Source organism: Piliocolobus tephrosceles, chromosome 4, assembly GCF_002776525.5.
Source record: "Piliocolobus tephrosceles isolate RC106 chromosome 4, ASM277652v3, whole genome shotgun sequence".
NCBI lineage: Eukaryota > Metazoa > Chordata > Mammalia > Primates > Cercopithecidae > Piliocolobus > Piliocolobus tephrosceles.
The window spans coordinates 118418219-118434195 of NC_045437.1; the positions used below are offsets into that span (position 1 = coordinate 118418219).

Below are 15977 nucleotides of genomic sequence, written 5' to 3' on the forward strand. Positions count from 1 at the left end.
ATAAAACTGTATACGTTTAAAAAAGTGAATTTTTTCCATATGTAAATTATACCTCAATAATCCTGACTTTAAAAAGTGTATCAGGCCGGGCATGGTGGGTCACGCCTGTAATGCCAGCACTTTGGGAGGCTGCAGTGGGTGGATCATGAGGTCAGGAGTTCAAGACCAGCCTGGCCAAGATGGTGAAAGCCCATCTGCACTAAAAATACAAAAATTAGCTGGGTACGGCGGCAGGTCCCTATAATCCCAGCTACTCGGGATGCTGAGGCAGGAGAATCATTTGAACCCAGGTGGCAGAGGTTGCAGTGAGTCAAGATCACGCTACTGAATTCCAGCCTGGGTGACAGAGACTCCGTCTCAAAAAAAAAAAAAAAAAAAGAGAAAAATGCATTAGTTAGGCATAGTGGCACATGCCTGTAATCCCAACACTTTGAGAAACCAAGGTAGGAGATTGCTTGTGGCTAGAAGTCCAAGACTACCAGCTTGGACAACGTAGTGAGACTCTGTCTCCGCAAAACAGAAAATTATTTATTTATTTATTTTGAGACAGAGTTTCGCTCTTGTTGCCCAGGCAACAATTGTGCAATGGCGCAATCTCGGCACACTGCAGCCTCCGCCCCCTGGGTTCTGTCGATTCTTCTGCCTCAGCCTCCCAAGTAGCTGGGATTACAGGCACGCGCCACCACACCCGGCTAATTTTGTATTTTTAGTGGAGACGGGGTTTCTCCATGTTGGTCAGGCTGGTCTTGAACTCCCAACCTCAGGTGATCTGCCCGCCTCGGCCTCCCAAAGTGCTGGGATTACAGGCGTGAGCCACCACGCCCAGCCAAAAAAATTTTTTTATAAACTAGCTGAGCGCGGTGGCCCACACCTGTGGTTCCAGCTACTCAGGAGGCTGAGGTCGGAAGATTGCTTGAGCCTGGGAGGTCGAGGCTGCAGTGGGCCATGATCTACTGCACTCTAGCCTGGGCAACAGAGTGGGACCCCGTCTGAAACAAACAAACAAAACAAAATTAGGCTGGGCACAGTGGCTCATGCCTGTAATCCCAGTACTTTGGGAGGCCGAGGTGGGTGGATCACCCCGAGGTCAGGAGTTCAAAATCAGCCTGGCCAATGTGGTAAAACCTTGTCTCTACCAATAATACAAAAAAATTAGCCTGGCGTAGTGGCACGTGCCTGTCATCCCAGCTACTAGAGAGGCTGAGGCAGGAGAATCGCTTGAACCCAGGAGGTGGAGGTTATAGTGAGCCAAGATCATGCTACTGCACTCCAGCCTGGGCAACACAGCAAGACTCAAGAAAGAAAGAAAGGAAGAGAGAGAGAGAGAAAGAGAGAGGGAGGGAAGGAGGGAGGGAGAAAGAGAGAGAAAGAGAGAAGGGAGGGAGGGAGGGAGGGAGGGGGGAAGGAAGGAAACCCAACAACAATAAAACAAAATTAAAGAGTGTATCCTACCCACCTCACTGGGTTACTATGAGGATTAAATGACAATATGCACTGTGTCCTTATCCTCATGCCTGGCACATTATAAGGGCTCAAAAAATGATGGTGATTAGATCATAATTATCTTCATCATCACCATCAGTATTTTTATCATTCCTATTTCATTTATATCAGTAAATTAGACATAAGCAAGACACATTTTTGCCATTAAAAAAATTGCGGCAAATATTCTAGTCCTGGACTCATCTTAGAACCAACATAGCAATAATCTCCTTTTATTGCCTATTTTCCACACTGAGAACTGGACATGGCTGATGGCTGGAGCCCTGCCTATGTCGATTATAATCATCCCATTTCACAGACCAGGAAGTGAAGGGCCAGAGAGCTTGGGCGACTTGCCAGTAACCACACAGCTAGTGAGAGGCATCACCTGGGTACAGCCTTGGTCTGTGTGGTCCTGTAGCCCATGCAGGCTCTGATCTTGGCCCCTGGCTGGAGACACAGAGGTTCAGGATGAGGCCACAGGGACAGGGGGCAGGCAGCTTGCAGACTCCAGAGAGAAGGATTCCTGGTCCAGGAGCCCTGGTCTGGGGCCTGGCTTCCCAGAGCAGGGCAGTTGGTACTTGCATTCCTGGCTGGCATGTCTATTATACCACTCCTGAGAGCCTGGCTGGGAGAACTGAGCCTTGTGGATTCCTGGCCAGGCACCACTGGGCAAGCTGGACACAGCAGTGCTGTTGTAGGCAGAGGAAGGACTCAGAGCAGTGCCCTTGGGTGACCAGGCTTAGGACAGCCTGGGAACCTGGCAGGCCAAGGGAGGTAGCTCCCCTGCTCACAGCGGTCTTGGGTGGTAACAGTGACTCAATCAGGACAGTCCCATGGGATGCGGAGCACAAGGCTGTCACCCTGGAATCTTCTCACTCCACCTCCCCAATCCATCCATTGAGCAACTGTCTTTCTCTCTGCCGTGGCTGCTGTCTGGACCACTGTGATGACCTTCAGCTGAGCCCCTGCCCCTGCTGCCCAGCAAGCTCTTTGCTGTGCTAGAGGGAATTATTTGTTTATTTATTTTATTTTATTTTATTTTATTTATAACAAAATAAATGTTACAAGCATAGCTGGATCTCGCTATGTTGCCCAGGCTGGCCTTGAACTCCTGGCCTCAAGTGATTCTCCCACCTTTGCCTCCTAAGTAGCTGGCCCTACGGCATTGAGCCCCTGCTTTCAGCCATGGGAATTTTTTTATTTTTTTATTTATTTATTTATTTATTTATTTATTTATTTATTTTTTGAGACGGAGTCTCGCTCTGTCGCCCTGGCTGGAGTGCAGTGGCCGGATCTTGGCTCACTGCAAGCTCCGCCTCCTGGGTTAACGCCATTCTCCTGCCTCAGCCTCCTGAGTAGCTGGGACTACAGGCGCCCACTACCTCGCCCGGCTAGTTTTTTTGTATTTTTTTTAGTAGAGACGGGGTTTCACCGGGTTAGCCAGGATGGTCTCGATCTCCTGACCTCGTGATCCGCCCGTCTCGGCCTCCCAAAGTGCTGGGATTACAGGCTTGAGCCACCGCGCCCGGCCGGGAATTTTTTTAAATGCAAAGACCAGACTGTGTCTGCCCCACTCAGAACCTCTCATGAACTGCCCACTGCATTGCAAATAAAATGCACCCTCCACAGCGTGGCCCAGAGGTCCTGCAGAGTCAAGGTCTGCTGACCTCTAACCTCGAGTCACTTTCCCTTCATCTGCCCCCTCCCACCACACAAGTCTGTTCCCGTTTCCAGGAATATTCTTCCTGCTTCCCACCTTCCTGCTCCTTGCCTGCTCAGACCTACTCAACCTACGAACCTCAGGGAAGAAGGACCCTGGCATTGAGCTGTCTGCCGCATGTGCACGTGGACTTTGTGTCTCCCTGCTGATTAGCACATAAAAGACTCTTGGCTACCAGCCCTCCAGCCTCTCTGGCCCTTCCCTTTCCACATCCCCTGGTGCCAACACCAACAGCCAGTGGAAAATTTAATAGGCAAAAAGGAGACCGAGTCTCGCTCTGTCACCCAGGCTGGAGTGCAGTGGCGTGATCTTGGCTCACTGCAACCTCCGCCTCCTGGGTTCAAGCGATTCTCCTGCCTCAGCCTCCTGAGTAGCTGGGATTACAGGCACCCACCACCACGCCCAGCTAATTTTTGTATTTTTAGTAGAGACAGGGTTTCATCATGTTGGCCAGAATGGTCTTGAACTCCTGACCTCATGATCTACCCACCTCTGCCTCCCAAAGTGCTGGGATTACAGGCATGAGCCACTGCGCCCGGCCCCAGTGGACATTTTGTAAACACCAGCTCATGTCAACCATTGCCTCTGCTGGCTCCTTGACCTAGAGTGCCCTTGCCCCACCTATTCTGTTCCTTTAAGACACAACCCAAATGTCATTTCTTCTGGGCACCCTCCCAGTTCCCTCAGCTACAAGGGGTTTCTGCGCATTCTGACCTCCCACATGCCTGCACCTCACTCTGTTCCAAGTGTCACTCACCGTTTCCATGTCCCCTCTGCCTTCCTGCTCCAAGCACAGAGCCAGACACATAGTAAGTGCCCTCCCAGTGTCTGCAGACGCAACAGATCTCTATGTCTCAGTTGGGCTTACGTTTACAAACCTGAACTCTAAAGCCAGACCCTGGTTTGAATCTCAGATCTGTGACTTCCCACCTGCATGACCTTGAGCAAGTGGCTTAACCTTTCCAAGCCTCAATTTCTTGTTCTGTAAAATGGGGACAATAATTGTGCCTGCTTCATAGGACTGTTATGAAGACAGAATGGGTCAGTGCGCATGACCTGCTTAGAAATGAATCCAGTACACGGTGAGCACTCCTTAATATTGGTGGCTTTTTTTTTTTTTTTTGAGATGGAGTCTCACTGAGTCGCACAGGCTGGAGTGCAGTGGTGCGATCTCAGCTCACTGCAACCTCTGCTGCCCAGGTTCAAGCAATTTTCCTGCCTCAGCCTCGTGAGTAGCTGGGATTACAGGCGCCTGCCACCACACCTGGCTAATTTTTGTATTTTTAGTAGAGACAGGATTTCAACAAAAGCCTTGAACTCCTGACCTCGTAATCCACCTGTCTCGGCCTCCCAAAGTGCTGGGATTACAGGTGTGAGCCACCGCGCCTGGCCTAATATTGGTGGCTTTTATATTTCTCCCTGGCATGGGCCTGACATTTCAGCTGCCTGTGGCAAGTGCTTCCTGAAATGACAGCCGTTCTCCTCCATTTCCAGAGCTGGACAGAGGCCTCACAGAGCCCCAGATACAGGTGGTTTGCCGCCAGATGCTAGAAGCCCTCAACTTCCTGCACAGCAAGAGGATCATCCACCGAGATCTGAAAGCTGGCAACGTGCTGATGACCCTTGAGGGAGACATCAGGCTGGGTAAGGGACTCAGGGTGGGAAAGGTGGAGCCACAGGGTGCCTGCCTGGGGGTGTCGGCCTGGCCTCTGCAGGCCAGTGGGAGTGTGGACCTCGTGGGGGTGTGAGGTCCTCACGCCTACGCCCTCTTGGCATGTCAGCAGTTCCCCCCTTCCTACTCTTCATTCTTTTTTAAAAATTATTTTATTTTATTTTATTTTTTTGAGACAGTCTTGCTCTGTCACCCAGGCTGGTGTGCAGTGGTGCATTCTTGGCTCACTGCAACCTCCACCTCCCAGGTTCAAGTGATTCTTGTGTTTCAGCTTCCCAAGTAGCTGGGATCACAGGCGCCTGCCGCCATGCCTGGCTACTTTTTATACTTTTAGTAGAGATGAGGTTTTACCATGTTGGCCAAGCTGATCTCAAACTCCTGATCTCAAGTGATATGCCCGCCTTGGCCTCCCAAAATGCTGAGATTACAGGTATGCACCACTGTGCCTGGCCAGCTTCTTTCTAATCAAGAGAATTCGAGTGAGAGTGATGGATGGAGGGATGACCCAGCTCCATCCCCAGATGGAAAACAGTAGGACATTAAGCACATATATCAAAACCTTCTTTTTTTTTTTGGGCAGTCTCACTGTTGCCCAGGCTGGAGTGCAGTGGCGAAATCTCGGCTCACTGCAACCTCCACCTCCTGGGTTCAAGTGATTCTCTTGCCTCAGCCTTCTGAGTAGCTGGGACTACAGGCACCCATCACCATGCCTGGCTAATTTTTGTATTTTTAGTAGAGACCGGGTTTCACCATGTTGGCCAGGCTGGTCTCAAGCTCCTGACCCAAGTGAACCACCCACCTCAGCCTCCCAAGGTGCTGGGATTACAGGTGTGAACCATCGCTCCCGGCTCAAAACCTTCTTTAAGTGTCTCTTTGTATTTTTAATGTTTTTATTTTTTTAACCAAAGTGACACATACGTGTGTCATCTCCTCATGTGTCTCCTTTTGCCATCCACCTGCAGAGACAAGCGCTTTGAGCTCTTCTGCTGTGTACTTCTGCATCACCAAATTATATGGCTGCAATGTATTTTTGAAAGTAATGATTTTTGGCTGCGCACAATAGCTCACGCCTGTAATCCTAGCACTTTGGGAGGCCAAGGTGGGTGGATCACCTGAGGTCAGGAGTTTGAGACCAGCCTGGCCAACATCTCGAAACCCCAATCTCTACTAAAAATACAAAAATTAGCCAGGCGTGGTGGCACACGCCTGTAGTCCCAGCTACTCGGGAGGCTGAGGCAGGAGAATTGCTTGAACCCAGGAGGTGGAAGTTGCAGTGAGCTGAGACTGTGCCACTGCACTCCAGTCTGGGCAACAGAGTAAGACTCTGTTTCACGAGAAAAAAAAAAAAAAAAAAAAACACACAGTTGGTACTCAATAAACACTCACTTCCAGCACTACTATCACTTTAGCCTATGGTTAGTTACTTCAGCATCCCCAACTCCCAACCCCCCCGCCCCGGCCCTGCCCAATGTGCTGGAGACCCTGGCAGGTGGACCAGTCAGGAAGCCAAATGCCCATCTCTCACTCCTGCCTTCACCTAGCCTAGCATTGCTATTTCCTGCTACCAGCAGGCTGGGGGCCTGGTTCTTTCACTAGGGCTACCATGCACTGAGCCAGCATCTGATATGTGTTAACTCATTCCATTCTCAAAGGCCACTGATAACATCTTGCAGGACGGATTTGGGACCTAGCAAGACTGACTTATCCAGGGTCACTCTGCTGATAAGAGGAACAACTGGGGTTCAAACCAAGGCAGCTGGCTCCAGAGCCTATGCGCTTAACCACTACCCTCTTGTCGCCTCTCTTAGTGGCAAATGGTAAAAACCCACTTCCTAAGAGTTAAGGCAGACAGGAAAATGTGTACATCATGGAGCCAAATTGGAGAAGAAATACAGCTGGCTGGGCTTTAAAGTTAGTTGGAACCTGGAACATAAACACTGCCAGGACCACCTCCCCGGCCCTTGGCTTTCTGTGCATGTAGGTTAGGCTCCCAGACCAACCCTCTCCACCAAGCTCAGGATACCATCTAGTTTCACCTTTCCCAGCATCACCACCTGCTGCATGAGCCTGAACTCACCGTTGGAGGCTTTGGCATCAATAATCCCGGGGGAGGGCTCTGATTGGCCCCCACTTGGCCCAGATAGTAATCCTTGGAACAAGCAGTGAGGCCCAGGAAGGAGGGTGTCTCCCATGGGCCGGGCTCTTCAGTCTCTGGCATGGAGGGTGGGGTCACGTGACAACACGGAAGTAGCCCTTGCCCCCACAGTGAGGCAGTGTGGTGGGTGGGGAGATGGTTTTTCAGAGGAAGGGAGGGTTTGGACTGGCCAGAAAAACAAATTGCTGTCCACCCACTCTGCCCAGCCTATGACAATCACAGAGGCCCAGCAGAGGGAAAGTAAGTGAGGCAGAAGCTTGAGGGATGGGAAGCAAGAACAAAGGGCTGTGTTGGTGATGAGTGTGGGGAGAGTGTCAGGAAGACAGTGCAGTGTGATGCGGGGAGGAGAGTCAGTGAAGACCGAAGGTGGGGGGTCAGACTGGAAGACGAAGCCCTCATCAAATGGGCACGTGTCTCTAGGTTCCTAAAAAAACAAAAGAAAATAAACATAACCTTACTGTAAGCACACCATGGGTTCACCTTGCTCACTGCCTTGACAGATCTGATTTATCAAGACAGGGGAATTGCAATGGAGAAAGAATAATTTATGCAGAGCCGCTGTGCAGGAGACTGAAGTTTTATTATTACTCAAATCAGCCTCCCCAAGCATTCTGGGATCAGAGTTTTTAAAGATAATTTGGCAGGCAGGGCTTGGGAAGTGGGGGGTGCTGATTGGTCAGGTTGGAGATGGAATTGTAGGGGGTCAATGTGAGTTTTTCTGGCTGTTTTCTATTCCTGGGTGTGATGGAAGAACTGGTGGAGCTGGATTACCACCTGGGTGGTGTCAACTGATCCATCGAATGTAGGGTCTACAAAATAACTCAAGGCTGATCTGAGGTTTGACAATAGTGATGTTATCCCCAGGAGCAATTTGAGGAGTTCAGACTCTTGAAGCCAGAGGCTGCGTGACCCCTAAACTGTAATTTCTTTTTTTTTTTTTTTTTTGAGACGGAGTCTCGCTCTGTCTCCCAGGCTGGAGTGCGGTGGCCGGATCTCAGCTCACTGCAAGCTCTGCCTCCCGGGTTTATGCCATTCTCCTGCCTCAGCCTCCTGAGTAGCTGGGACTACGGGCGCCCGCCACCTCGCCCGGCTAGTTTTTTGTATTTTTTAGTAGAGACGGGGTTTCACCATGTTAGCCAGGATGGTCTCGATCTCCTGACTTCGTGATCCGCCCGTCTCGGCCTCCCAAAGTGCTGGGATTACAGGCTTGAGCCACCGCGCTCGGCCTCTTGTAATTTCTAATCTTGTAGCTAATTTGTTAGTCCTGCAAAGGCAGACTGGTCCTCTTCTTCAAGAAGAGGGTCTTTTCGGGAAAGGGCTGTTGTCACTTTTGTTTCAGAGTCAAACCGTGAACTGATTTTTTTCCCAGAGTGAGTTTGGCCTACGCCCAGGAATGAACACGGACAGCTTTAAGGTTAGAAGCAAGATGGAGTCGGTTAGGTCTGATTTCTTTCACTGTCATCATTTCCTCAGTTATAATTTTGCAAAGACAGTTTCATTACCATGGTAGAGCAGTTCTTCCCGTCTCACATTTGGCTAAATAATATGATCACTATTTAATAGGTGAGGAAACTGATACTCAGAGGCATTTAGCAATTTATCTACAATCAAGCTAGAATCTTCTCACTTCCCTGTCCGTACTGTTTCCTTGACACTTCTGGGAGGGCACGTCATCCCTCTCATTAGAAGAAGCCACTTTCTTAATGAACTCAGCTGTGCACTGGCTGCTGCGAGCTGGAGATCCCAGGGCTGAGGGTAGAAGCACGTGCTCTCTTCTGTCCCCATTTCAGTTTCAGCAGGTCCCAGCACCTCTCTGCCCTTTGCTTTCCTGCTTGTACCATGGGGGAACCTGGCTAGTGTTTGTCCACAGGAGCACTGTTGGGATTTTGCCCTGGATGGTTTTCACTGTTTTCTGAATGACAAGGTTCCTCCTACCTTGGATTCATCCTTTTGGTAACCTACAGTCAAGGGGACAGACAGATGAGAGACTCCCTTGTAAGTGTGCGTACATGCTAAGTTCACTGTTTTCGTGCATGTTATAATGTATTTTACACTGTTTATATAATTTTTTCATTATAAAGGTAATTATGGTATTGATACCTGTATAGAAAGATATATACAAAGATAGACATTGCAACAGTATTTGTAAGAGCAAGAAATCAGAAGTGATCCAAGTGTATGTACTTCAGTAGAGGATTAAATAGGTTACGGTGCTATCAAACAGTGGAATCTTTTTCACCTATTGAAATTAAGTTGCAGAAAATGTGTAATCTCTTACAAAGATGTATAATACATACTTTGAAGGGGAAAAGTGACTGCAAAATAGCATGTTTAATCTGATTACATTTTTAAAAGTAGCAAATACATAAAAATTAAGTATATGTAATTTTTGTCTGTTTCTACTTATATATAATTTTTAGGTAGGGCATGTTGGCTCACACCTGTAACCCCAGCACTTTGGGAGGCGAAGGTGATGGGATTGCTAAACCAGGCGTTTGAGACCAGCCTGGGCAACATCGTGAGACCCTGTCACTATAAAAATTTGTTTTAATTAAAAAAAAAAAAAATATATATATATAATTGTAATACAAATAAATCTGGAGCTATACACAGCAAACCCCTAAATGTTTAGCTGTATTATAGTTTTTTTTTTTTTTTTTTTTTGAGACGGAGTCTCACTTTGTCGCCCAGGCTGGAGTGCAGTGGCGCGATCTCGGCTCACTGCAAGCTCCGCCTCCCGGGTTCACACCATTCTCCTGCCTCAGCCTCTGAGTAGCTGGGACTACAGGCGCCTGCCACCTCACCCGGCTAATTTTTTGTATTTTTAGTAGAGACGGGGTTTCACTGTGTTAGCCAGGACGGTCTAGATCTCCTGACCAAGGCCCGCCTTGGCCTCCCAAAGTGCTGGGATTACAGGCGTGAGCCACCGCACCCAGCCAGTATTATAGTTTTTAATGTGAAAAATAATGAGTTTCTAATAAGCAACATAACTTTGGTAATCAGAAAACACACACACACACACACAAGAGTAGCTAGAGTCCTGTACACAATTTGGAATAAGACCCACAAAAAGGAGAATTAAAGTCCCTCCTAATCCTGCCAGAATAAACCACCACTCGCCGTGGGCTTCCCTCCAAGTCTTTTTTTTGTCTGCAGAAAAGTCGGATCAGATAGTAGGAAAGAGCACAGCTGGGTAGCCTTCTGCACGTTTCTTAGTCTCTCTTAACTTAAGCTTCCTTATCTGTAAAATGGGAGTCATAATTTTCCCTGCCTTAAGGGTCATAGATATAAATGATGTGTAGGAAGAGACATGCACATGATATGCATAAGTTTCTTTGCACAGTGAGTGCTATGCATGTGGTAAGTTCTCAGTAAATACTAGTTTTTCCTTTCCTTTTTTGAGATGGAATTTCGCTCTTGTTGCCCAGGCTGGAGTGCAGTGGCACAATCTCGGCTCACCGCAACCTCTGCCTCCCGGGTTCAAGAGATTCTCCTCATTAGCCTCCTGAGCAGCTGGGATTACAGGCATGTGCCACCACGCCTGGCTAATTTTGTATTTTTAGTAGAGAGGGGATTTTTCCATGTTGGTTTTTGTCTCGAACTCCTGACCTCAGGTGATCTGTCTGCCTCAGCCTCCCAAAGTGCTGGGATTACAGGCGTGAGCCACCGTGTCTGGTGACAATATTAGTTTTTATAAGATAAACTAGGTTCATTATATATATATATACAGTTTCCTAGTCTGGTTTTTAACATTGAATATCAGCGTATTCCTCCATATCCTTAAAGATTCTCAGAGACATGATTATTTTCGTGTTTTTCTTGTACCTATCACAGGCACAAAATGTAATTTACCTATCAGAGCCCTGAGGAAAGCCCTAAATTGGATACTTAGGTTTCTCATGAGGTTTTATCATCTTCTTTACTAAATCATGCAGTGATGATTGTGCTTGTTCATGGATCTTTGAGTCTCTTTCTGTAACATACGTTGAGGAGGAATTCTCAGAAGCAGAGTGCTGGGTGTGTGCAGTGAGTCGGGGTTTTGTTCATGCTGCAGCCGGCGTGCCCTCCGTGCCGGTCATACCAGTTGACACACCCCCCAGTGGAGTGTGCAGTTCTCTTTTCACCACATCCTGGCCCCTACTGGGTTTTACTTAATAGAGAAAAAACAAAAAACCCACAAAACCAAAAAACTTTGCTACATATGCATTTCAGTTTTTTAAACCATAGAAACAATACACTCTATCAAAAACATTTTAAAGAATAAAAGTGGTCCGGGCACGGTGGCTCACACCTGTAATCCCAGCACTTCGGGAGGCCGAGGCAGGTGGATCACCTGAGGTCGGGAGTTTAAGACTAGCCTGACCAACATAATGAAACCCCGTCTCTACTAAAAATACAAAATTTGCCAGGCGTGGTGGTGCATGCCTGTAATCCCAGATGCTTGGGAGGCTGAGGCAGGAGAATTGCTTGAACCCGGGAGACGGAGGTTGCAGTGAGCCAAGATCATGCCATTGCACTCCAGCCTGGGCAACAAGAACGAAACTCCATCTCAAAAAAAAAGAATAAAAGTGTGTAAAGTGAAAAATGTAAGATCCCTTCTGTGCACTGCCTCCACCAAAATCCCACTTCCAGGGAGATGAACATTAAGTTTGATGTGCAAACTTCCAGACCGGTGTATGTGTGTGTGTGTGTGTGTGTGTGTGTGTGTGTGTGTGTATGCACATGCATGCAGACATGTACACACAATAGGCATATGTCATTCTTTTAAAGATAATCTTCTACTGGAGTACCTTCTCTTGGATCATTTCTGGAATCATGTTACACATTTTATAAGACTCATCGGTCAATCAGCAACATCTTTGGGACATGTATTAGGGATAAACTTCCAAGTTAGTCCATACAAATACAGCCTCATTCTTTTTAAGAGCTGCATGTTATTTCATAGCTGTTTATCTAACCATTCAGCACCGAAGCTCCAGCAACTCTTTGGATGATTTCTAATTTTTCATTCTTTTTGGCTGTTGCTTTTATAAGCATCCATATATATTATAGATCTGGTTTTGGAGATGGATTTCTACAAATAGAATTGCTGGCACACAAGTTTTTAAAACTCTATTTTATTTTTTACATATACGAGTAAAGGCACTTTAGCAAATTCTGTCTGTTTATTCATGAGCATGCTCATTCGATAAACCTGTTGAGTGCTTCCTGCTCCAGATATTGGGCCAGGGATACAACTGTGGACACAGCAGAAATTTTCTCTTTCTTTATGGAAATTATAGCCAAGAAAGGGAGATTTGCCATATCTCCGCTGCCCTTGTCTCTAACACATTTTAAAATGGGAGGAGAAGGGGGAGCGTTTTCATCAGAAGAGACTGCATGGTGAAAATCCCTTTTGAATTGCTCCAAGGGCAGCCATCAGCTATCAAGGGACATAAACTCATAAACTCTGTGCAGGGAGCAAACAGGCTCAGTGCTCTGGGCTGCAAGGTGGGGCTGCCCCGCTCTCCCATCTGGGCCCCATCATGTGGGCAGAAGGGGAAGTAGCAGCTACCCAAAGAGTTGGCTGGTGCGTGCCCGAGGGAGGGCCCTGGGGACCTACGGTGTGTGGTGTGTCATTGCACGTTGGTGGTTTCTGTTTTTCCTCTCTCTTCTCAGGAAGGTATCAGCAGGGCCTATGGTGGGGAGTGGCCACCTTCTGGGATCCTCACCCTGGGCCTGAGAGGCAATCACTGTTCCCAAAACGTTTCTTGGGATGGGATGATGTGCCGGCCCTGGGTGGTGTTTGCGGGGGAGCCAGGGCCCCGAAGGTGGGGCCAGCTTCCCATTCGTACCCTGGAGGCCCAGGGGAGCCTCCCGCCAGGTCATCAGCAGAGCCAGGCTCTACCTGGGTTTCCTGCTTTTCCACCCCACTTGCAGTACCTGTTGGTCCTACCTCAGGAGGCTGAGGGCTCCCTGTCCCCTCTTGCTGGCCAGACTGTCCCCCGATATAGCAACTGCTGTCCAGTTCACACTAACCGGGGCTCAGAAGCCAGCTTTCCTGACCACTCCCAGGAGGTGGTGGGGATCTTAGTTCAGCCTCAGCCTCGCCCCAGCCTGAAAGAGGCTGGACTGGCTCATGGGCCGGTGAAATAATCACCATCATCTCACTTTTGCCACGAGTGGGCCTTGCAGCACAGTGCTTTGCATTTGTCATTTAATCCTCAGGAAAACCTACGCAATGGTTCTGTGGTATCACCCCCATGTCACAGACGGGGAAACTGAGGGTGAGGGTCAGAGGCTTTGTAACTGCCCTGCCCCCTGCCTGTCTCCTGCCTTATCTGCTTCCACCCCCAGCCCCCTCCTTCCGGCCAGGCTGTGTCCTGTCCCCGCTGGTCCCTCCAGCCTGCTGTTTCCTGCCTCCCAGTCTGTGTGCAGTTTTCTCTGCCTGGAAATACCTCCCCCAGATCCTGAGTTTGTGTCTGAAGTGGCTCCCCACCCCACACCCCAGCACTGTGTTCCTTCGCGCTGCCTTCTCAGCCCTGGCTGGGCCCTTCTCGCTGCCAGGCATTCGGGGGTTTTGCCAGGTGCCTGTCTCCACCACGGGAATAACATGTGGCATGTCGGGCAGGACTTGGTCACTTTCATCTCTGTGCCTAGAACAGTGTCTGGCACATAATAGATGTCCAGTTAGTGCATGCTGAATCAAACTGTCCTTCCTCCCAGGCCCCCAGTCCTCCCTCCATGACTGTTCACTCCAGGGTGCACCCCGCCCTGCGCGCGCTCGAGTAGCCCCACGCTCCTGTCTTCCCAACACTTTCCAATGTTAGGAGCAGATGTTTGTTTATTTGCTTACTCTCTGCTTCCCCAACTAAACTGTGGATTCCTCGAGGGTCCTCATTGTATTCTCTCATCCCGGCTGGTGTCTGGCTCCTGATGGAGCTTGGTGAGCACGTGAATGAATGGGTGAGTGGACAGGGAAGCAGAAGAGCAGAGGCTGGAACCAAGTTCTCCCATATTCAGGCCCAGCCTCTTGGCATTGTGCTGCCTCCTTGTTTCAGATTGCGAGTCTGAAAGGAGCTCCTGGAGCTCATTTCAAGACCAGGCACAGGTGCCCAGGGTGGCCAGAAGTTGTCACAGTGCTGCAGCTTCTTGGGATGAATCGTCCAAAGGCAGCCATCAGCTCGCAGGGGACACCCCTCATAAATTCCATTCCGGGAGTTTCAAATGGAGCATCCCGGGTTCTCTCCAAGTGTTGTTTCATTCTGAATCTATTTTTCAGTCAAGACGAAACTTCGCCCCAGAAGGCAGGAGCCCTGGAGCAAATTTCTCTTGGTAGCCCTGAATTCTTCTCTTAGCAGTGGGTGTGTGAGGAAAGACTGATAGTGTTGGAGGACATGTAAACATACATCTTACTGGCTGGGCCTGGTGCCTCACGCCTGTAATCCTAGCATTTTGGGAGGCCAAGGCAGGAGGATTGCTTGAACCCAGGGTTTGAGACCAGCCTGGGCAACATAGAGACTCCATCTCTACAAAAAAATACAAAAATGAGCTGGGTGTGCTGGCATGCACCTGTAGTCCCAGCTACTTAGGATGCTGAGGTGGGAGGATTGCTTGAGCCTGGGAGGTTGAGGCTGCAGTGAGCCATGATTGCACCACCTACACTCCAGCTTGGGTGACAGGGGGAGACTGTCTTGAAAAAAAAAAAGTATTCATTTATTTTTGCTAGTCCTGCAAATAATACACATTTATCATAGCAAAGTTGTGGAAGTCTCAGCACCCACAGACAGCCATTTAAGTAGTGTGGTATATTTCCTCCAAGTCAGTTCAGTGTGTATTTTTGCCCATTTTGGGGTGAGAGGGGCATAATTCTGACCAGACAATATATTCAACTGTATATCACCCTTCTCCCCACTTAACCTTATATAGTAATATAAATAGTAATCAATAAAGCCAGGTGTGGTGGCTCACACCTATAATCCCAGCCCTTTGGAAGGCCAAGGCAGGTGGATCACCTGAGGTTAGGAGTTCGAGACCAGCCTGGGCAACATAGTGAAACCCCATCTCTACTAAAAATACAAAAATTTGCCGGGCGTGGTGGCGCATGCCTGTAATCCCAGCTACTCGGGGAGCTGAGACATGAGAATCGCTTGAACCCGGGAGACAGAGGTTGCAGTAAGCCGAGATTGCGCCATTGCACTCTAGCCTGGGTGACAGAGCAAGACTCCATCTCAAAAATAAATAAATAAATAAAAACAAATAGTAATCAATAAATACCGCCCAGCTTGGAGTGCAGTGGCACAATCCTGGCTCACTGCAGCCTCTGCCTCCTGGGTTCAAGCGATTCTCTCACCTCAGCCTCCCAAGTAATTTGGACTATAGGCACATGCCACCACACCTGGCTAATTTTTTTTTTTTTTGAGACAGTCTCGCTCTATTGCCTGGGCTGGAGTGCAGTGGTGCGATCGCGGCTCACTGCAGCCTCCACCTCCCAGGTTCAAGCAATTCTTGTGCCTCAGCCTCCCAAGTATCTGGGATTATAGGCACACACCACCACACCTGGCTAATTTTTTTATTTTTAGTAGAGACTGGGTTTTGCCATGTTGACCAGGCTGATCTCAAACTCCTAGCCTCAAGTGATCTGCCTGTTTTGGCCTCCCAAAGTGTTGGGATTACAGGTGTGAGCCACGCTGCCTGGGTGCAGCAGGACGTGGTGGGGAGCCTGGCCTCCATTTTTCTCAATCTATATAAAAAGTTTTAAAATCACTCCCTGATAGCCAAGCAATTATGGTTGTTTTTAGTATGTCATTATTATAATTTTATAATGGCACTGTTATTATAATGGGATTTTGATTAACATCATTATGCATTTTTTTAAACTTAAGACTGTTTAATTAGGGCAGAGTCTTAGGTTTGAAATTATTGGATTAAAATGGTATGGATATTTTAAAGGTTCTTGCTGTTTA

General features: G+C 48.5%; 1 protein-coding gene across 1 annotated transcript in view; it reads left to right on the forward strand.

The window, feature by feature from the left end:
- The window catches only part of STK10 (serine/threonine kinase 10), a 149947-nt gene that overhangs the window by 68227 nt on the left and 65743 nt on the right, over positions 1 to 15977 (forward strand). The window contains exon 4 of the mRNA XM_023218939.3: positions 4700 to 4849. Coding sequence (XP_023074707.1) covers positions 4700 to 4849 — 150 coding nt within the window. The remainder of the gene's footprint in view (positions 1 to 4699; positions 4850 to 15977) is intronic.